Below are 23,818 nucleotides of genomic sequence, written 5' to 3'. Positions count from 1 at the left end.
TCCTGACTCCTGGATCTCCACAATCCTGTCTTCCTTCTAGGCCTTCTTCTGCCTATGATCTTGCTCCACCCCGCCCCCAAAAAAACGATAACATCTAGGAAGTGCTTTTGCCCTTCGCTTTTGCCATGTCAGCCTCCTCCTCTCCCCATTCTTTCTGAGCTCACCACCTACCAACTGCTGCAGTGCCAACATTTCATTCCTACCATCTTCCTAGTTCTTTGACCTTCTGCCTTCCTGTCTATTGCCATAATACATTCTGCCTCTCATCCACTCCTTCCCAAATCATTTTTATCTGCTCATTTTCATCTGGCTCGTTCTCATTCCCTAACAACGCACTCTTGTGTTGTCATATCTTTCTCATCTTATTCTCCAAGGTTTTTTGGGCAGATTGTCTTCTCCCACTGCTTAGACTTTCCCTCTGGTTCACTCTATCATCCTCCCCAGTTTAGCTTCCAACCGTTCCATTCCACCGATGCTTACCTCACCAAGGCCATCAAGAGCATCCTTCTTGAAACACCAAAGGACCATTTATCTGTTCTCATTTCACACCATTTGTCAGCTGTCTTAAGCACTACTAGCCTCCTCCTTTCTGAACTTCTAAGCCTCATTAGTCTACAAATCCAGCTATTTCTATCCATCTCCATCTCAAGTTCAGACACGAACTCAACCTTCTTACTAATCACCGTTTCCATCTGCCTCTTTCCTCTGAAAGTCATCAACTCATTCCTAAGTCTTCTAGGGCCTTATGAATTTTAGGTAGCTCCTGGAGCTCTTAACCCCTGAACTGTCCGCAGGTTAACATCTGAAGCTAATTTTAAGCATTCTTTAGGTGGCTTAAAGTTAGCCCACTCCAGCCTAGGTTCATCTCTGGCCTGTGTTATCCAGTCGGTGTTACAGTAACATGTAGCTACTCTAGGCTACATGTTAATTTGAATATCCTTCCTCCCATATTGGCTCAGATCAGGCTCACTGACCACTTCCCCTGCCCTTCCCAGATCCCCAGATTCATTGTCCCTCCCACCTCTCCCCCACTTACTTGTGGCTGCCTGTGCTGTCTATCACAGCATTAACAGGGAAGCATTAACCTGCCTGCCACTGTTGCTGATGGGCAACCTAGAAGAAGAGCAGCAGCCCAACAGCAGCAGTGGTGGGGGTATGGCAGGTCAGGCAAGTTAATCCTTCCCTGCCTGGCCCCCAGGAGCAGACAGCACTGGCAGTCACAAGCTGTGGGTGTGAGACCCAAGGGGCAGGAGGGAAGTCCACAATAGGTGGGGAGCACAGGGAATTTTACCTTTCAGTCCTCCAGGCCCCTGCTGGCCTGAAGTGTGACTGCTTCAAACTCGAGCTAGCACTAACACTGATCAGCATTTGAGCAGCTCACAATGCAATGTGCTACAAGGCCCCTAAGTTTCCAACCCATGACACCTCTCTCTGTCTCTCACTTCACCTTAACACCCATTTCCAGACTTTTAATACCATATTTACCCAAATCTAAGATGACCCTGAATAGAAGACAACCCCCCAATAATTAGATTCTATATATGGACAAATTATAGATTCCCCTCACACGTACACACTTCTTCCCCCTGCAGCCTTCCTGCCCCCAGTCTTTTTTCTCCCCCCACTTACTGTCAGATCCTGCTCAGGCTCTGCTCCCTTCCCCAGCACAACACAAGGGAGTGAGCTGAGCTATATGTGACAATAAAGCAGGGGGAAAAGAGGCAGGAGGGGGCAGAAGTGGCTGAGGGCAAGCAGAGGGGGAACAGGAGACTGCTGTGGGTCTAACACTGGCCTTAACCTAGACCCACAGCAGTTGCCTGCCCCCACACCACTTTAACAAAGTTTTCCTGTGCCATTTGAAACAAGAGAGACCAAAAAACCACTGATTTGAAACAAATATGCCCGTGATCATTTGCATACATGCAAATTACTGTGGGTACCTATAGACTTAGTTCATCCAGAATTGATGCATTTTAGGTCATTGCAAACTGCTGCAAGTTTTAAGACAGCTACAACATAAACACACTTTTGTGTAGCACTTTTATACCTACTTATACATAGGACAAATTATGCCTGATAATAGTCCAAAGTCAAAAGGCTCATGACTTACTATATAGTTCACTGGGCTGGGCCCCAGCAGCTTCAACAGGATTTCAAGCCAAGGTGGCCTCACAACACAGCACTGAGGGGAACTGAGCACAATGGGTAGTATGTCTTATTCAGATGAGCTGCATTAACCTGGCCTTGTGGTAAGTTACCATCTGTGTTTTTGCCCAATATGTGCCATGCGTCTTATAAGCTTGCTCAGCATGAACTGCATTCAATCAACTTCATAACTGGTTTCCATGACTGAGTACATGCTGCTTATAGCAGCAATTTAATGATAGACAATGTATTAATAGGGGTGGGGGTGGATCGTTTCTGGTATACAAATATAAGATGAGGGGCTTTTTCTCCATGTTGATTGGGGGGGAAAAAAATCTCATCTTCTATTCCAGTAAATATGGTACATACTATTTTTGTACCTTTGTATCCCAAAATGTATTCTTTCTGTATTATCTCTGCTCCTTGAATATGCTTTTAGTGGTATAACCTTCTTCATCTTCCATGCCCTTGAGTTTCATCTCTCCACCAAATTATGTAAATATTTTTTTATAAAATCATATTCCTCTTATGACTTGTTGATACCTCCTTAAATCTTTCTTAGGTTTCCTGTCTTTCTTCAGTTCAAGAATTCTTCCCTCACAATCAAGGTACTATATTACCATATTCATACCTACCATTATTCCATGTTTTTCCATAGTCCCATAAGTTACTTTTCTATATTAGTCCACAAAGAATTTTTAAAGGGGTGGCCCCTGGAGTCAGTATTCGTTCTTAAATTGTACTTAGCTGACCTTTTATCTTAGTATTAGAGGATCTTAAAAAAGAGTAATTTGATGTAACATTGATAAAGGGTTGCATATTATCTATTTAGAGGAGGAAAGAAAAGTTCCATTATTTCTTTTATTAAATGAAGGCACCACTCCAAAAAAACTTCCTCATAGCAGAAGAGAGACAAAGATTTCACTGGCACAAATGTAATTAAAGAATCAGTTGTCATCACAATGATTCCACCTTGGAATGCCAGCAATGCCATCCACAGCTGTAGTCCTACCATTTGATCCATTATGTTGTCCAATTTTCTCAGTTCAGGTATGGTCAGTAACTGGATTCAACAACCCTATGCTGCAGAATGTGGTTGTGTTGTCCGATAATAGAATTCTTTTTAAAAAACAGCTCCAGTGCTTTGTCCAAATTGCAATTCAAAATGGCAGAAGGTAAATATTCATATTTCCAGCTGCAATTTCAACAGGCTAAGTCAGCAGTCAACAACACTTTCTGATACCAGACCAGAATGATTCAGTGCAAGTCTGAGGAAGGCTAACACAAGGACCTGGCCCCTGCCACTGCTACGACCACTGCTTCAGTCCTACCTCCCAGCAACCACATGGTGATGGTGAAGCCCTCTGCCACAAAACACAGTGGAAGCCCAAGCCACTAAATCACTGTCAAAGCCACCCAGCTCTGCAGATCATACCCAGTGGCTCTGTGAACAGGATCAGACCTACATGCCTTAGATTACTGACCCCTGGTTTAAGTTATTCTTCACCATTCATTCTTAGATATGCGGGGATACTGGTGGCAAAATAGGGCTGCAATGTCCCAAGCTAGAAAAAGCTAGATTTCAATGATGGCATAAAAGTGTACATATTTATATATTTTATTTTACAACATTTCATCCATCACTGAAATGCAATCTCTTCTGGCATGGAAGATATACAGCTACAATGGAAGATCATGTTGTAGCAGTATTAATTTATAGGATTTGTTTACATAAGGAACACATTTTCTTGTCAAGCTGTCAACAAGTGTCCAAAGGAAGAATTTTTAAGAGCTATGGACTTTGAACATGAAAAAAAAATTCAAATTGTCACCATGCCTTTGTGTTTAAGTTACTAACATACTTCCCATATTTTTTTCTAACAGATGCAATATAATATGCCTTCAGTATAACTGTTTAAATTACCTAGAGTAAGATATTTTTAGAAAGAAAAACAACATTGCATTACAGTAATCAATGTGGACAGCATATTGTTCCCAGATTTTGAGAAATACTATAGTAGTTCTACAAACAAATAAAAAAAACTTCATAATTTACCACTATCCTTGCAAAGAGAAAATGTGTTTCTGAAGAAAGACTCTTCACCAAGAGTTGGCAAATTTTAGAACTGTAGGTCAAATTCTGCTTTCAAACATATAGATTCACTCACTGTTGAAACAAACAGGAGTCATGTCTGTATATTCAAAAGCAAACCTCTACAAAGGGCAGTAGAAAGACTACTACTTCTTTACTGTAAGAAGTTCTTTATATAAAGTTCCTGTAAATAAAGTATTATTTCCACATTACAAGCCTCATCAAGATACTTTCAAGAGCCTGCTTGCTTTTGCAGGTGCAAGCTACAGTGCCCAGCCAAAATAGCTATGGCTGTAAAAAGGTTAATACAAGATTCTGCCCCTTCATATTGTGGAGTAGACACAAGCAATAGCCTTCCTGGTACCTGCATGGCATGCACACTGTCTCCAGGAGCACTCATTGTCCTCTGAAGAAAACAGCTTCCCCACTTAACACACACACTAATTTGGGAGGGTGGGAGGGATGGTAATTTTGGGTGCAAGCTATATGCTGAATGTAAGAAAATACAATATTTAAATACAGGGTTATAGCAACCTAACCAATATGGTGATCACTAAAGGACCTGAGGCTTTTTAATATATATATGGCATCTGTTCATCAGCAAGTGGTGGTGAATACTGCAGCTATTTTACTGACTAGTGGTGCATTTTCTCTTGTGGCTGTAAAGACCAAATGTCAGACCTGCAGGTTCTGCCACAGTGGTCACAGGTATACATGACATTAGGGACTGCTGTACTGACAGGCTCTTTCTTTTGGTCACGTTTCTCTTGTAATTCAAGCGATCATTTCTCATTGTGCTGTTGGACTCCATGATTTAGAAGGGAGCACCACTTTGTCCTGTCTCCTGCTAAGGCCTCCCAAAGGTTTGGTTCAATTCCAGAAGCCTTCACATCCTGCTTGTAGATGTCTTTGAAGTGAAATTTTGGGCACCCTAGCCTTCTCTCCCCACCTACAATTTGCCCATACAGGTTGTCCTTCAAGAAGCACCCATCTTCAATCCAGCAAATATAGTCAAGCCAGCTTAAGTGCCGCTGTCTGAGTAGTGCAATGATGGCTGGCAGGTTGGCTTTGGCAATGACCTCTGTGTTGGTGATTGTCTTGCCACTTGATGTCAAGGATGTGTTGTGTAAACAGTATAGTTGGAAGCTGTTCAGCTTCTTTGCTTGATATGAATATGCTGACCATATCTCACTGCTATACATAAGGACACTGAGGACACAGACTTTGTACACAAGCACCTTCGTTTTGATTGTGAGCTTTGTATTGTTCCAGACTCATTTAGAGAGCTTACTGAAAATGCCTTTCCATTGTGCACATTTAGCTCTGCATCCAGTGATCAGTTGTCTCTCATTGTGGATCTAAGGTAGCAGAACTTGTTCACTGTGTGTCAAGGCTGATAGATGGTGACTGGTGAACACCCTGTCCTAGAACCAGAGTCTTCTTGATGCTGATAGTTAGGGAAAACATCCTGTAAGCATGGGAAAGGCGATTCATGATTATTCATAGTTAGCCTTCATGGGTGGCGAGTGCAGCATCATCAGCAAAAAGGAACTCCCTAATGAGTATGAGCCTCACTTTTGTTTTGGCCTTTAGACATGATTGATTGTACAGTTTGCCATCTGATCTTGTGTGAAGGTACATGCCTTTCTCCAAGCCATCAAAAGCATGGTGCAGCAGCTTAGAAAAGAAGATCCCAAAGAGTGTGGGCACCAGAACAAAACTCTGCTTCACTCCAGTCTTCATCTCAAACCTGTCAGAAGTTGATCCAACAAACTGAACTGTGGCCTGCATGTTTTCAAGGAAGGAGCATATCATGGTGAGTAATGTTGGAGAGTATTCAATCTTTACCAGGACTTTCTAACACAAATGCTGATAAATACAACATTAACTTGTATTTTTGTAGGGCTTTCCTATATAATGTGGTTATATGAATTCCATCCATAATCCTAGTGCAAGCGTTAAGTAATATATTGGACTGGCTGGTCTTTTTTTTAAACTTTTTGTGGCAAAAAGTAAGACCTCCTAGGAACACAGAGTGTCCAGAAACTGTGGCACTGCAGGAGAGTTTGCCTGGATGCTTTCTGGATAGGCTGTGTTCCTGGACACACTGTTTCTTAATTTTCTCTATGAGCTTATTCTGTCACAGTCAGCCATGATATGGAAAAAATCTTTTTTCCTGCATGCTGCTTTGCAAAAGTAAGGTGCAAGTTTTATTTGGGAAGTTTCATTTTATTTATATGCAAGAAAATATGGTATATAATTTGCTGAATAGGAAATCACAGAACTTGTGTGAAAAGAATTAATGTCAGAGGTTTACATCTTTGATCAAGTAAAGACAAGCTAATAATTTTTGGACTTAGCTACAGCTACCAAGAGTAGGGGTGGTGGAGGCTTAAAATGCAGATTCTGTAAATGTTTTCATCAGATCCTGATTTAGGTTGCAAAAGAGAAACAATCAAGTTCCTATTATAAAAGCCATATGTTCTGCTACCTTCCTTTTCATGAATGTCTCTCCATTTGTTTAATCCTTAAATTGTACTGAAAGAATTTGTATTCATCTCAGTTTTAAAGTCATCTCAGCTGGACCCTCTCAGTCTCTGCCAACCCATGAAGAGATATCAAGCACACATCAAGGACTTAACACATAAGGAAACTATTGAGCAAAATAATCCCATAAACCCCTTCAAGACGTGTTATATTTTCTATTGCTTTTTTCACCTCATAAAGACACAAGGTTGCATTATATATACAGATGTGAAACAGAAGAAAAAAAAAAATCAAGAAAAATATATTCAAACTATTGTATTTTACACTGAATGCATTGGTGACAATTACTGACTCCCTGTTCCCACTGATGAGATCCTGTAAGCCCCTTGTTTGCACAGCCAGCCCTGGAGACCCATGAAAGAAAAATCTCAAATTTTATCTATAAAAAGTCTTACAAAGACAGATCTATAATTATAAGCTGACACAAACCCATCAAACGGGTTAAATGGAAAAACTGGACTCCGAATCACCCTAGAGTCCTCCATCCAACCCCAGGCCAAATGGTTGAAGTGCACAGCACAGAATGTGTTAAATTTAGGGGACCAGGATATGTTAAAAATTACTTCACAGAATATAGTTAAAATGCCTAAGCCTTCTCTGCTTGTAAAACTGTTCAGCCATCCACCAGGGAGTTGGAACTAAAATGGCTACCACACAGGCAGATGCTGCACTGCAGGTGCACTCATAATGAACTAGTGACGTCCGCTGCAGCAAAGGGAATTCCCTGTACTGCATACTCGACTAGTTCCTTTAGGAAAGTATGAGAAATTTACATGGTAGCTTCAGTATTTCATCCTAACCCCACTAGCTGCTCCAGCTGCGCTAGCGGGAGAGAAAGATAGGAGATGGTGTCAAGCAGCAGCTGTACTGCACAATAACCCTGGAGATACCAAGACTGCATCTCTCCTTACTAGGATGGGGCTTAGCAGGTGGTCAGTCTCATGAGCCAATACAGGAAAGGAAACTGGAACTCACATTTCCTGTATCCCTAGCACCACCCAAGGGAAAATGACTCCTTACAATCCCTTACCCCATCCAGGGGGGTATGACGACTGCTGGCAGAGAACTGCATAGAACCACAGGATTTTTTTTGAGGGGAGGAAAAGAAAGCATACTTAAATAAGGAAACTTAAGAATCAGATCCTCAGATGGGATATTTTTAAGGGAACCCTTTGTAAAGTGTTCGACAGCATCTTGTTATCTATTCCCCAAGCCTGCAAATATATATCAGAACTGTAATCATTTGTAAGGAACTGTAATAAAGCTATTTAAAGCATATGCAAATATTATAGTGCTAATACCTAATTATTATGCTCCCTACCTAAAATGTGTGAGATCTGAGTGTTATCAGTAAACCTGCCATCTGCATACATGATGATACATATTTAAAATTATGTTTTCCCTTCTTACTTATCTATAGAAACAGATTCCAATACATGAGTAATGCACGGGAACAGCGTAAGGCTGAAGTTGTCACACCTTTATAAGAGAAATAATACATACCTTATAACTTATCATCTGTTCTATCAATATGATTATATAGGCAGACATAATATTCAGACAAGGCTCCTTGGGTGAATTTGATATCTTTTATTAGACCAACCCAAATGGTTGGAGAATAGTTATTAAGCAAGCTTTCGGGTTCAAAAACCCTTCGTCAGGCTAAGGAACCTTTACCAGTTGGTGTGTGCTCTTCCTGGATGGAATGAAAAGTGAAGAAGCCAGGGGCTGGGCTGGGGAGTCAGTTGCCAGGCAGATTGTAATGTATCAAAAATCCAATGTTTATGTTTAGTCCCTGATCTCTAGTATCCAGCAGGTTGATGAAATGGAGCTCATAGGCTCGTCTCTGGGAAGTGTTGTGTAAATTTCCCTTGAGGATCAGGACTGAGAGATTGGAGAGAGAGTGGCCCTCCTGTGAGAAATGTGCCCCCACCGGTAATTGGGTGTTTCTGTCTTTGATGGATTTCCGGTATGCGTTCATTCTGGTGCGCAGTTGTTGTCTGGCCTCTCCTACATATTTTCCATCAGGGCATTTGGTGCATTGGATGAGGTACATCACATTTCTGGAGGTGCAGCTGTAAGATCCTGGGATGCTGATGGCTCTGTTGTGGGGTGTAGTAATAGTGGGGGTGGTGGAGATGTGGGGGCAGGTTTTGCATCTCTTGTCATGGCACGGTCTGGATCCTTTTGGTGTGTTTTGGGGTTGAGGAAGTTTGCTTCTGGTGATGAGGTTGGCGAGGTTCGGTGCTTGTCTGAAGGCTAGGATGGGTGGCTCTGGGTGAGAAGGCCACTCTCTCTCCAATCTCTCAGTCCTGATCCTCAAGGGAAATTTACACAACACATCCCAGAGACGAGCCTATGAGCTCCATTTCATCAACCTGCTGGATACTAGAGATCATGGACTAAACACAGACATTGGATTTTTGATACATTATAATCTGCCTGGCAACTGACTCCCCAGCCCAGCCCCTGGCTTCTTTACTTTTCATTCCATCCAGGAAGAGCACACAGCAACTGCTGCAGCGTCCTTAGCCTGACGAAGGGTTTTTGAACCCGAAAGCTTGCTTAATAACTATTCTCCAACCATTTGGGTTGGTCTAATAAAAGATATCAAATTAACCCAAGGAACCTTGTCTGCCTATATCCTTAGACCAACACGGCTACAACCTAAACCCCTGCGACATAATATTCAGTAATTTTAAAAGAAAAAACAAACAACTCCTCTGAAAAAGTTATCAGTTGCCCTTACTATTTCTAATCAATGGGATAGCCATACTGTCTACCGTTACTCTTTTCATATTTGCTCTGCTTTACTAATTTCCAAGACACAGAATTTACCTACAACTATAATAGTATAGTATAATGACTCCAGACATTACACTTTTACTAGTATAAGTGATCAGAAACCAGTATATACCCAAAATGGAAAAGAAGTTTGGCGCACACAGACCAGTTCAAAAATGGCAGAATCCGATCCGAGATTTGTCCCCACCACCAATCAGAAGCCAAACATGTCTTCTGATCGCTACCAGTCTAAACTACACCACTTACAAAAAACTGTGTAACTTGGATCAATTCCACCTCAGATTTTTTGAATATCTGTACCTAGCTTGGAAACATTATACTACACAACTGCAGTATAATTCATCAGATACTGGTATCTGGAAGAAGTTGAGTCTTTTCCCATGTTGTGCTATATTTATACCTCTCCCTGACCCTTTTGCCCTTTGCTTTTTGTCTTAAGGCTATGCCTGTACTTCCCCGATTTCCTAATTGCCACATTTACTCGTGTAAAATTAAGGTGCGTGTCTAAAATGGGGAAGCTGATTTTTCTGCCCAGAATAGAATAATAAAATACTAAAGATTTTTTGGGCCGATACTGATAGCCAGTTATTAAGGAGCCATATCAGCCGATACCAATCCAATTACCGATATGCAGCATCCAGCTGGTAAGTCTGTTGGGGTGGGGAAGGAGCAGAGGGAGGGAAGGTGTGTGGGAGAGGGGCAGATAGAGGCCCCTGTGGTGAGGGAGGAGTGGGGCTGGGGCAGGGTGAGATACAGGACAGAGACGTAAGCAGCTCGTCCAGGGGGTGCAGGGCAGGGCCAGATCCCACCGCTGCGCACACCCCTGGGGAGCCATGGTGGGGGGGAACTGCCCCCCAGGTGTGTGTAGGATGAGGGTGGGCTTCTGCCTTTTTTAATAACCTTGATGTTCTACTAATGAAGCTTTACTTTCTTCAGCAATTGTCTATTATGGAAGAAAGATGATCTACTCATGGTCTTTCTTCTCCTATTTCACAGCCCTGCAGACTGTTTTCAGTGCTTTTCAAAACCTTCCCATGGAATCCAGTCATCAGCAGCAGCTACAGTTTTGCCTTTTGACTGAGCAGATTGTTGCTAACAATTCATCTGTGAAAAAGTTCAAACTGTAGCTTTTGCCTGCACTGGAAAAGCAGGGAAAGTGAGCTGAAAATTAGGCTCTACCTCAGTGGCCATAAGTCTGAAAGGATCTTTTTTTTTTTTTTTTTCTTCACTCCGACTTCCAAAAACATGAGGGCATGTGGTAGACAAGAAATTATAATATTTCAGTTCCCAGCTGCAGGTACATGACTGGGCAGCCAAAAAAGTTTTAAAGTACTTAACTACTAAGGCTTTCCCAACCTTAGCTGGTACAGCAGACCACTGTGGTTAAGGCACATAGTCCTTAGATTGAAAGGGAATGATATGGCTTAACATCACGTCTGTCCCCATACATTCCCCAACCTAACTCATCAAGAATGTTTAGACAGCTGTGATGACCACGGGCACCCTCTGGCATGAATTCAGAGTGAGCCTCATATCGATGCCCCTGGATCCATACCAGGACACCTAACCATTTAACAGCTCTTAATAAGGTAGAGCATTATAACTAATTAGGTATTTGATGTTCAATTAGAATTAAATAGCTAATTAGCCATTAGATATCCAATGTCTACACCAGATACCTGACCAAGTCTCAAATTGATAAAATATTTGGAAAATATTTACCTAAGATTTAGCCTAATGGTTCCATGTACATTATAGAACTAATTAAATTAATTTTCCTTTAAAATAAATGAAATTCCTGAGATTCACTGGGATCCCACAAAGGTGGTTTTGCCTTATGGCTGACTGAAAGGTCACCAAATCCTCCACCATAACTTTAACTGCAATATTACTACTAAAAGTAACAAAAAGAAAATGCATTAACTTTGCAAGCTACAAGGTAAAATTCCACAAAGATCTCAATAATAACGCTCAGGCTGCTTTAAATAACTTTTCAACAGTGTTGACCATGCCATTTGCTGGATGGCGTTTTTATACCTGCAATTAAATTGCCACCAGAGGTTCAAAATGCAACTTACTGGGTCAGGGGTGTAGGTTGTACCGTGTTGGTCTAAGGACATAGGCAGACAGGGTTCCTTGGGTGAATTTGATATCTTTTATTAGACCAACCCAAATAGTTGGAGAATAGTTATTAAGCAAGCTTTAGAGTTCAAAAACCCTTCATCAGCAGGGTTGCTGCTAAGGAAGTTTCAGCAGTTGATGTGACACTTCCCCTCTATGTGACAAACCAACTGCTGAAACTTCCTTAGCCTGACGAAGGGTTTTTGAACTCAAAAGCTTGCTTAATAACTATTCTCCAACTATTTGGGTTGGTCTAATAAAAGATATCAAATTCACCCAAGGAATCTTGTCTTACTGGGTCATGTATTCTGGTGTATTAGTTCAATATGCTCATGAGTTCAACTGCAAATGCTGTGCTGTATGCACCTGGCAAAGGGAGAAAAAAGTCATACTGTTAGATGACAATAAGCAGATGGACATCTACAAGGCAGGCAGTAAACACACATTGTCTGCTCTGTAGAGATCATTTTCTGGGCTTTTATCAGGTGAGAAATTCAAAGATATATATTCTTATAAACAGTGAGCTGAAGAGAAATACTGCTTTACTGTATCCCAGTGTTTTCTTTTTCTTTTTTAAATGGAAAACATGACCCCTTTTGTTGATAGTATAAAGCAGCTAGGATATGACACTTATATTTGGGAGTATGAAAACAGCTCCAGAAGGATATTCTCTCAGAGAACTTCTTGCAGAATAGATGATTATGTTTTAATGTTGCTGTGGAAGTCGTCAGATTATCAGGGGGAACAACTGATCCAGTAACTCTTGGTCTGCAATGGTGTCTGGAGGACAATTATCATTCATTTTATCTCCAAATGTATATTTCTATGGCTTGCTGCTTATCATTTATCATTAAATTCAATAGCCTTTGATAAAACTGAAGTCTCATGACATACAGATATTCTGATATGCAACTGTAGCAGGAGCTGGCGACAAGCTGCTCCTATGAACAATAAAAGACAGCCACACTAGATGGGAACTTAACTAACCGAGTCCAGGACAGTCGCATATCAGGCTAACTTCAGTGTCACATGACAACTAACTTCAGCATGCTCAAGAGTTTAGTCAATGACACACTGCAGGATAGGAGTATTGGTGTCCAGGAAGAGTCATCGTTTCTTAAGGAAGCAATCCATTGGGCACAGAGGGAATGGGGAAAGAGGCCAAAAAACTTCCTTGGCTAAACAGAGAAATGCAGGCCCAAATGACCTGCATCCGAGAGTACTCAAGGAATTGGCTGGTGTCATAGCAGAATCACTGGCACAGCTGTTTGAGCACTCATGGTGCTCAGGTCAGATCCTGGAGGACTGGAAAAGGGCTGATGCGGTCCCTATTTTCAAGAAGGGGAGGAAGGAGGATCCGAGTAATTATAGGCCAGTCAGTCTCACTTCCATCCTTGGAAAAGTCTCTGAAAAGATTATTAAGGATCACATTTGCGTAAGTCCAGTGGGAAAAATAATGCAGCAGGGCAACCAGCATGGATTCATAGCAGATAGATCATGCCTGACTAATCTGGTTTTGTTTTATAACCAGGTCACAAAATGCTTAGATGCAGGAGTGGAGGTGGATATTGTTGTCCTGGATTACAGGAAGGCCTTCGCTGCAGTATCTCATCCCATTCTCATAAATAAATTAAGAGGCTGTAACTTAGATGTTTACACGGTTCAGTGGGTGCCAAATTAGCTTGAGGGCTGCACCCATAGAGTAGTAGTAGACAGGTCGGTATCGGCCTGGAAGGATGTGGGCAGTGGGATCCCTCAGGGCTTGATCCTTTGACCTGTACTCTTCCATGTCTTCATCAGTGACTTGGATGTGGGTGTGAAGTGTACTCTGTCCAAGTCTGTGGATAATACTAAATTGTGGGGTGGACTGAAGACTCCGGAGGGTAGGGAACAATTGCAGGCAGATCTGGACAGATTGGAAAAGTGGGCAGTACCCAATAGGATGCAGTACAACAAGGACAAATGCAAAGTGCTGCATCTAGGATGCAAAAATTTCCCAGCCAGTAGGTGTACTGGATGTGACCCTCTCAGCAGTACAGAAGCAGAAAGGGATTTCGAAGTCATAGTGGGCTCCAAGTTGAACATGAATTGTCAGTGTGACAAAATCATCAGCAAAGCTAACTGCACTTCATCATGCATCAGCAGATGCATGACAAATAGAACCAAGGAGGTGATACTTCCCCTCTATGCGGCATTGGTGAGACTGCATTCAGAGTACTGCATCCAGTTTTGGGTGCCATACTTCAGGAAGGGTCCAGAGAGGGTCCAGAAGAGGGCCACTCAAATGGTTAGGGGCTTACAGGCCAAGTCATATGAGGAGAGACTAAGGGACCTGTACCTATTCAGCCTCCACAAGAGAAGGCTGAGAGGTGATCTTGTGGCTGCCTACAAATTCATTAGGGCGGCACAGTAAGGAATCGGAGATGCTCTGTTCACCAGGGCACCTCTTGGGGTAACAAGAAACAATGGTCATAAACTGACAGAGAGCAGATGTAGGCTAGACATCAGGAAAAACTTCTTCTCAGTAAGGGTGGTCAAAATTTGGAATGGGCTTCCAAGGGAGGTGGTGCTCTCCCCTACCTTGGAGATCTTTAACAGAAGGCTGGATAGGCATATGGCTTGGGTCATCTGACCCCAGCACTCTTTCCTGCCCAGGCACGGGGTCAGACTCTATGATCTGTTAAGGTCCCTTCCAACCCTAGCATCTAAGAGTCTATCTATGTCTGCTGGTACACCAGGAAAAGGGACCTGGGAACAAGCCCTGGGGAGGGGATGGACCTCCAAGGGCATGCCATTATGGGCCAGAGAGAGCCCACCCTCATTGGCCCCAAGTGCCAGCAGGGCATACAAAAGGATGAGCTGGATGACAGACAACATTCAGCTTTTCCCCTGGAAAGTACAACAGAGCCAGAGAGCTATACAACCCACATGGAGGCATGGGACCCAGATGTCCAGAGGGCCAAAACCATAAGTTCTGGAGGAGCACGACTCCAACCAGAAGCAGGAAAGATAGCTAAGTGAAATGGATCTGGGGAAATTCAGGAACGACTGAATTTATGAATCTTAAATCAAGAAAGGAGAAGAGGATGTGTCCGTATATATTTTAGCTGAGAAATAAGAAATGTATTTATTTGGGAACATTTTGAATTAATTTATGGGATTAAATAAGATATAAGGGGGGAAGTAATTTATGGACATTTTAAATGAATTTACAGGATTGATTAAGAAATATGCTGTAAGTTAATTTAGGGACATTTTCAATGAATCCATAGGATTGATTAATATGAAGTAAATGAATTTATGGACATTTTGAATGAATTTATCATAATAATTAAGAAATAGGAAGTGCATTAATTTGTGGATATTTCAAATGGATTGATATAACAGATTCAGAAATAAAAAGTGAATTAGCATTATGCTTGTGGATGGTCAGTTGACGGATAAGGAGGGACTTAATGCCTAGATATTTGTTTCATGGAATGAGGCCCAAAAAAAGGCAAACGAAAAACTGAGAAATACAAAGGAGGCCCAGAGAAAGGCTTAAAGGGGAAACACAAATGTGGGACTGGTATGAGTCATTCACCACAGACCCAAGAGGAAAGGGGCAGGGCATAGGAGAGGTGGAGCCCTGCAAAAGAACAAAAGGTCCAGCCAAACAGACCTTCACCCAAGGGATCATCAATCCTCCCCAAGAGAACCAGAACATGAAAGCATGGGGGGTGAATGAGAAGACAGACAGAGTCCAGCTGAGTGGAGGCCTGAGAATTTTCAGCTACTCAGTGGCCCTTTCAGAAAGAAATATTCCTCAGAATTATAAAAACTACATGGATGTTATATGATTGCATTCATTTTTTTCCTGAAAACAGCTTCAGATTTCCATTAATAACTTGCCGAGCCTTCACCAGGAGTGTTGAACTGCATATATATTATAATTAGAAAGCAAGAATGGCTATAGACATATTTAAATATATTATGTGATTATAAAACAAGTGTGCATCAGAATACTAGCATTTTGTAAATCAACTTCTGATTTTTGAAGTCATTTAAAATAATTGAGGGCTGGATGCCATCATCCTCAGTCTTTTCAAGTAACACCTCCTCCATATTCCATGAAATTACTAGGGCTAAATGTTGAATAATGGACTATATTTAGTAGGCCTGTTCCACAGTTCCCTGAGAGTATGGACACATGTACTTTTGGAGCTGTTTCAAAAGGGCAATATTTCAAAAGGGCAATAGCCATTAAGTTCTAATTGTTACTGTAGACAAGTCAGAAGAATACAAATGTAGCAAAACCCTTCCAGATTTAACCCAGGATGAAACAATGTTTAACTTAGAGCAGTTCTGCTACATACCTGGTATGACCACAAGTAGCTCTTAAAGTATAACAGTTTCTGCCCTTTTGAAACAACTCTAAAAGTACTCCTGCCTGTGCCCTAGAACAATCATGCTCAAAACCAGATAGTTAATAAATCACATGAATGCATATGAACTAGTGAGGGAAAATGAATTGTGATAAAGAATTTGTAATAAATTTAGGATAGTTAACTGTAAGCACATCCCAGAAAGTGTTTTTTTTAAGATTTAAAATTCAAGTCAAAATTCAGGATGTGTTACTAAAACTTGTAAGGAGAAAAACCACTGGAAACTCTTTCTAGTAAAAGTTTAAGAAATATTCTGCATCATGACATATATTATGATTAATGATATTCTCGCATGCATAGATATCCTTCCAAATTGATTCAACTTCCTTTGTGTTTGGTCTTTTTTTCAAAAGCTAACAACAGACTGTGTTCATTTTTATCACTTGTATGGCTGTTTGGGTCATGTTGTTTCCTATGTGCGTATCTTTGCAGTTTTGTGTCATGATTTAGTCAAAAGATTAAGAACTCACTAAGAGACTGCTACAAGTTAGAGAGAGAGTAGGGTTGAAGTATTTCAATCTGCAGACTTTTTCTTTTCTTTTACCTTTTCTTTTTCCCGTGTTGTCTCCAAATACACCAAATCTTTTTTTTATTTTTTTTACCATTTTAACAGATTCCGTATAGTAAATGTGTTCCGCTTAGTACCTTACCACTTGTCTTGTGATAAGGGAGATTGCACAGCAACTGACAGCAATAGGTATACCACTCCTTTGGAAAAGGGAATCCTTCTTCATTTCCTTTTTCAAACCCAAGAAAACTTTAGGGCTGGTGACAGTTTCCTTAACTGAGCTCTAAGGCCCAGTGAATTACAAGTGAGACCCAGGCATGCCTGGAAAAGAAGAGTCTGCCACGGACAAGAGAGCCCCAAGGGTTAGCAGCAAGAGAGTGGAACTCAAGGGTTCAGCTCAGAAGGATTTGTCACATGATGACTTGGTTCCTTGTACAGGCAGTCCTTGGACTTAAGACACAACTGGTTCCTGAAAACTGCGTCTTAAGTTGAAACGTTGTAATTTGGAACCAATTTTCCCATAGGAAACAATGTTATAAATGGGGGATTAGTTCCTGAACCAAGGCCCAATACCCTGTTTTCACCAAAAATACCCCAGAATTTAGTACTCAACCAATTATAGATGAGTAATATAGCTAAATGAATGTATTTATACTGCAAATAGCAATCATATTGACTTGGAAGGACTTCTTTGAGGTGATTTTGCTGGATTTTTTTGAAGGGCTCTTGGTTGGACTTTTTGAAGGGTTCTTGGCGAGAGTCTTCTCAAGAGTCTTGGCTGTGGGTTTTTCTGGAGTCTAGCCTGCTTTCTTAAAGACAAGTGTCCAAGGAAGTTCAGACACATGTTCTCCAGGGAGATGGGCGATGCAGAGAACTTGTTTGTTGGCATGGCGTTGCAACAGATCAAGCATTGTAAAGTCGAAACTGACGTCATAAAGTTGAAACAGGGTGTCAATTAATAAATGTTGCAAGTGAGAAATGTTGTAACTCAAAAAGTTTCAAGTCGAGGACTGCCTGTATATAAAGACATTCACACACCAGACTCATGTTTCTAAAAGGAAAACTGAAAGAATTCTGTTCAACATTAACTAAGCATTTTCAGCGTCTCAGACCTTGATCATAATCATCAAGCATCTAATCCAAATCCCACCGACATCAAGGGGAGACTTTCCACAGATCCATATTTATAACTAAAACCAATCTGTTATTGCAAGCACCGAGAGTAAGTAGCAGAAACAAATGTTCATTTTATTCTCTAATATAAACAAACATGAGTGGTAGTTACTATAAAACTACTGATTTCTAGCATGTGTCCATTCTTCTCAGATTTAATTTGTAGCACTGAAGGAAAAAAAAATTATCTTGGCAGAGCAACAGAAACCAAACCTAAAATATACAATATTCAGTGCTTTAAGTGTATTATGTCCAATCTTAGTCAGGCTAATTTTCTTAAATAGTCTGTCAGGAAATTTGAAAAAAATCTTTCTAGTCCTTTCTGATGTAAAGTTCACTAAAAATACATATCTTTGCCATAATCCAATATTACTGAAAATAAGAAGCCACTTGCTTGGTTTTGGGACATCAAGGAAAATATATGCAAGAGAACATCTTCCCCTCACAGCAGGTGGAAAACAAAATACCAAGAGAGCCATCTGAGGCAAGAGGCAAAGAGCTATGTTAAACATAATTCCCCCAAAATATTCAGCGCCTACCCTTTGGACAAATAAACCAAAATTTGAAATCACCATCCTGAGTTTTATTATGAATAAAAATAGATGGACTTTTGCAATGTACCAAGAAAGAATTCCATCAAGAGACCCAAGGATTATGTAGCCTAAAACAAGGCTCTCTTTCATAGATTACCTATATAGTACATTACGTGCAAATAATCCAAGAAACTGATAGCACTGAGGAAAAGGTGCCATGTTAAGCTTTTATGATTTTGATTTTTTGGTTCATAGGCTTAATTTAATTGACATGTGGCTTGTCAATAAAATGTTTCAATATGTAGCTCTGTAGTGAGATGAATTTGGCACCCTCATCAAGGATGGTCTTGTTTCAATCCTCTAGAATCTCGTAAACGAGCAATGTAAATGTTTGATTTCTTCAAAAGGGTATGAATTGCCATCAACATTGCAGGCAGAATGACAACACTCTTCTATACTTAACCTTATAATCACAAATATTGATATTTTTCAGAACCTTATTTAGCAGAATTACCATGGCTCACTAAAACACACAGGAATGCATTTTAAGCATCGTGTTTTACAAAGACCAAAGGAAAACATAAATGTCCCGGTCTTTCTCAGAGTGACCTCTTGAAGAAGCCAATTCAGAATGGTGGTCTCATCGCAGATCAAGTAGTTTGATCATAACAGACCACATCACAGACCACTAGCTGTGGTGCACAACTGGAAATTTATATAGTAAACATTATTAACTGTCCATCTTTTCTAACAGAAGACTAAACTTCTACCGATTCCTACACAAGATGGTCCCACTAAATTGGAACTAAAATCACACACATCACAGTCAGAAAACAAGTTCTGTCACATCCATATTAATCTGAGCCAGGAAAATGAAAAGCATTTTGCTTCTTAGCCTTTTTTATAAATATAATTTTTCCCAAAAAAATCACTATTTTGATTTTCATTGCATTTATACTTCACAGAACTGTAGTTTTCCTGGGCACTGACAAATTTATTTGCATTGCATTTAATTCAACTAAATAGCCACTAACTTGGCTAGCTCCTCTTAACTGCCCCAAACAGCTTCTGAAATAATCATCTATTTGGATTATTCAACTCCTTTTTACCTTACACATTTCATGGCATCTATGTTATACATTTTGAATTCAATGTTACTCTCAGCATTATTTAAATTACATTATAAAATCTGTGTTCACACCAACTTTAGTAAACATGTATCACCTGGGTTCAAACCTTCAGGAAGTCATAAAATGTGGTATGCATCAATCTTTTACAGACTTTCAGAAGTACAATGGAATAAAACGTTGCAGAATAGTTTTAGAATAATGTTTATAAGCCAATTTCTGTTTTGCTGCTACTGGGGTCATATTAGTGTCACCAGTACTATTTGATTGTACTGTTTGCTTGTTGAAGAAAGCGTCAATTCCAATGTAAACATCAGCAATAGGTCATTTAGAAGAGTATTGCACTTCCTGATTGACTTAAATTAAGAGTCCTTCTTACTGATGCCTAAATGCACCCAACATCTTACAAAGGCTAGAGTATCTTATGGCATTTTTACATGTGCCACAGGGATGGGATGGGGGTGCTTTAACTAGAGCAGCTCCATGAGCTACTCTAATTAAAGCACCCACTGCATCTCATGCATCAGCATTCCCACCACTATTTTGAATGAGCTTCAGTTAAAGCACCCCACCACCATTTTGAAACACGGGGATGCTGATACATGAGACGCAGAAGCTGCTGTAGCACTGTAATTAAAGTGTTTCGCAGCAGCCTCCCCACACGTCTATGGGCACCGCTATCAACTGAAGATGACCTGCAGGAACATATTGAAAAGATGAGGTAGTTGTAAGATAACAAGGCATAAGTCATTCAACAAGCAACAAACAGTAAATTTACATTTTTTGTAATTGATGAGGCCAATTAAGATCAACCATTTGCTATGACTACGCAAGCAACTAAAAAGGTATGGCAGACCTGTATTTCCCTAGATGGAGTTTGGATAACAAGACTGGCTTTTAGCATCCGTTCACTTGTTGTTTAGCAGTACAAAATCCATTTAATGGTAAACATTATGCCTCCAAATTCAAAAGGCACCACCATTATTCTTAAGACTCTAATATGTAAAAACATGACACCCTCAAGGACAAATAAAAAGCAGGGGGTTTTTTTTGCTAAATCTCAACTTCAACTAGTTTTAAATTTCTTAGTTATGGAGTACTTAAAAGGTTATAGATTACTTAAAATGAAATGTCCAGTAGAATAAAAAAAAAAAGCTAACGTTCCAATCATATGACCTAATGAAAAGCAGGACTAAAACAATGATATATATTTTTAAAAATCTCTCTTCACATAAACGTAAAGCTATGAAATAAACATGCAACAGCCACCATATTGTCACCTTGATGATTCCCAAACAGCAAAAAGAGCAGAACTACAAACTAATAAGTATCAAAGAGCAAAATTAACTTTTTGGATCTAGCCATAGGCACTAGCCCTGATGGCCAATTAGTGGAGGAGGGAGGTAAACAGAAAGGTTTCAAAACTGCAGCCCATGGGGAACCCATAGTCAAGGATCTTGCACTGTTACAGCAGTCACCACTGTGTAGGGAGGTAACTGCTTGGCACATACACATGCACGTGCCACTCCAGTGCCAAAATTCCTAGTTCTGCTTTTACAATTATTACTATTTTTAATCTTCTACTATATTATGTTCATCTTTTAAAAGGCCACTGACAGGATAAAATTAATCAAAATATCTTAGCAACAACTATATTACTGTTTTAGCTTTTTTTAAAAAGTCAGTACTAATCAATTTCTCACCATGCTTGTTTATTTTTTTCACATTTTGCTCAGCTTGGCTGAAAGTGAATTTCACTGATCACTCCCCATGAATTACTAGGATGTGTTATGACTTATTCCTTTAGAAGTATGTATAATTTCTCTTAAAACATCATCATCATCAAATCCCTGAAACATTTCTAGTGAAGCTAAGCTTTGTTGTAAGGTATTTACAAAATCCAGAAGTGGTTCAAGTTGTCTATTTAAATTAATGAAATGTAATGTAATGTAACGTAACGTAATGTATCTGAAGGCCTACTTCTCCAAAGACCTTTTGCTGCTCGTAATATCCAGCTGAGCAACTTACCTCCCACATGAGTCTGCAGTCTGTATTTTCATCCAGTTCTTGTGGCATTCTTTTCTCTCCAGCAAATGGACCAAATTTTTCACCCTACATAATGTTTAAACAAAAAGGATATGAAAGTAATGCAACCAATTTACCAAACTACAGTATTTTGCAACAACGTCACCTTCAAAAAGAAAAAGACAATTTGATTTTATCTACCAAAACTGCATAGTATTATAGCTCAGAACTCAACAGTGGCAATGTCATGTTCAGCTATGACTAGGGAAATTGAGGGCTTATATTTCACAAACAGCTACACGTACTAATATACCACATTATACTATTTTTGTAAATCTTTCCTTTTTTGCATAGGTTGTGACAGACATCCTTTTAAAATTACAGGTTTTCCTTCCCACATTTATCATCCATTTGGCAAAGAGCACAATTTTCTGCATTTTAACTTATGCTAAAATTTATAAAACAAACTTTTTTAATAAAGAACTATTACACTGTGCCAATATTATCTTAGCATAACATTTTAAGAAAGCACTTTTCAACAGGCATCCTTATAAAAATTAAGATTTTTGGCTGTAGAGTTTCTATTGCATTAATTTTCCTGATTACAAATCTGCTTTTTGAAGTGCCACAAATGAGAACACTGAGCAACTTTGAGGTTCTTGAGCAGATAGAGAAATTTGGTGAAAATAACAGTACGTATGTACATATCTATGAATTAGTTCGTCTGTATAAACAAAGTTAAAATTGTAAAATGTGAAACCACCTGTTATACAAACCTCATGCCAGAAAAGCCTGAACCATCATATTCCTGCAACAGTTTTGTCTCACACACCATATTAGAAGCATGGTGAATCATTTAATTAAGACTTTCTTCCTATAATGCTATAGAACCATCTTTTCCCTGTTTTTGCTCCAGACATCCACCTTCAGCTTCCTCTGCACAAAAATGAAGTTTTTACCATCTTTAAATTTCCCTGAGCCCAAGGAAAGGCATGAGCTGGAAAGCTTGCAGAAAAAGATATTTGTTTTGTGATTTCTTAGTTGGTCTAATAAAAGGTATCATCTCTGAACCACGAGTTCTAGAGTTTTACATTCCTTTTCATCTCAGACCAACAGGGATACCAAATATATCCCTGTTTGACAAAAGTAACTTTAACATGCTATGCAATCACTTCTATAATTCAGCCTTTGTAGGCAGTAAGAGCAAAATGCCAGGTTGTCTTCAGTACTTAAGACAATAACACAGTTCGGGAAAACATATTTATAAAGCCTTCGTAGTTATAATACTGTATTTACATGAACCCAAGATGACTTAGAATTTAAGACAACCACCCAATAATTAGACTGTATATACAGAATCATAGAAGTAGGGTCGGAAGAGACCTTGTGGATCTTCAAGTCCGACCCCAGCCATGTAGGCATCAAGCCTCTTCTTAAAGACCCCCAGGGTAGGAGCCAGCACCACTTCCCTTGGAAGTTGGTTCCAGATCCTAGCCGCCCTGACTATGAAGTAGTTCTTATGGATGTCTAATCTAAACCTACTCTCCAACAACTTGTGGCCCTTATTCCTTGTTATCCTGGGGGACGCTAGGGGAAACAAGGTCTCCCCCAAACCCTCCTGGTCCCCCCTAGTGAGTTTATAGATGGTTACCAGGTCCCCCCTCAGCCATCTCTTGTGAAGGCTGAACAGGTTCAGGTCCCGTAGCCTCTCACTGTAGGGTCTGCCCTGCTGTCCCCGGATCATGTGGGTGGCCCTTCTCTGGACCCTCTCAATGCTGTCCATATCCCTCTTGAAGTGGGGTGCCCAGAACTGGACACAGTACTCCAGCCGTGGCCTGACCAGTGTCATGTACAGGGGGAGGATCACCTCCTTGGCCCTACTTGAGATGCACCTGTGGATGCACGATAAGATCCGGTTAGCCCTGCTGACCGTGACCTCGCATTGTCGGCCCATGTTCATCTTGGAGTCAATAATGACTCCAAGATCCCTTTCTGCCTCCGTGCTCTCAAGAAGGGAGTTTCCCATCTTATAAGTGTACTGCTGGTTACTACTGCCCAAGTGCAGCACCCTGCACTTGTCAGTATTGAAACGCATCCTGTTTTTGTTAGCCCACCCCTGCAACCTATCCAGGTCTTGCTGCAGTCTTTCCCTCCCTACCAGCGTGCCCACCTCACCCCAAATTTTGGTATCATCAGCAAATGTGAACAGGTTGCTTTTCACCCCGTCGTCCAAATCGCTGATAAAGAAATTGAACAGTGCGGGCCCAAGGACCGAGCCCTGGGGGACTCCGCTGCCCACTTCCCCCGAGGTCGAATAT

General features: G+C 40.5%; 1 protein-coding gene across 9 annotated transcripts in view; it reads right to left on the bottom strand.

The window, feature by feature from the left end:
• Positions 1-23,818, bottom strand: part of PRDM5 (PR/SET domain 5) — a 169,839-nt gene that overhangs the window by 140,564 nt on the left and 5,457 nt on the right. For all 9 annotated transcript variants that reach the window (XR_009459853.1, XR_009459852.1, XM_059722090.1 and 6 more), the window contains exon 2: positions 21,504-21,587. Coding sequence is in view for 7 of the 9 variants with exons in the window: in XM_059722090.1 (XP_059578073.1) it covers positions 21,504-21,587 (84 nt within the window). In the remaining 2 variants the exon portion in view is untranslated. The remainder of the gene's footprint in view (positions 1-21,503; positions 21,588-23,818) is intronic.

The sequence above is a fragment of the Alligator mississippiensis genome, chromosome 2 (assembly GCF_030867095.1).
Source record: "Alligator mississippiensis isolate rAllMis1 chromosome 2, rAllMis1, whole genome shotgun sequence".
NCBI classification, from domain to species: domain Eukaryota; kingdom Metazoa; phylum Chordata; order Crocodylia; family Alligatoridae; genus Alligator; species Alligator mississippiensis.
The sequence above is the reverse complement of the archived record's forward strand: the minus strand, read 5'-3'. Positions and strand labels throughout refer to the sequence as shown.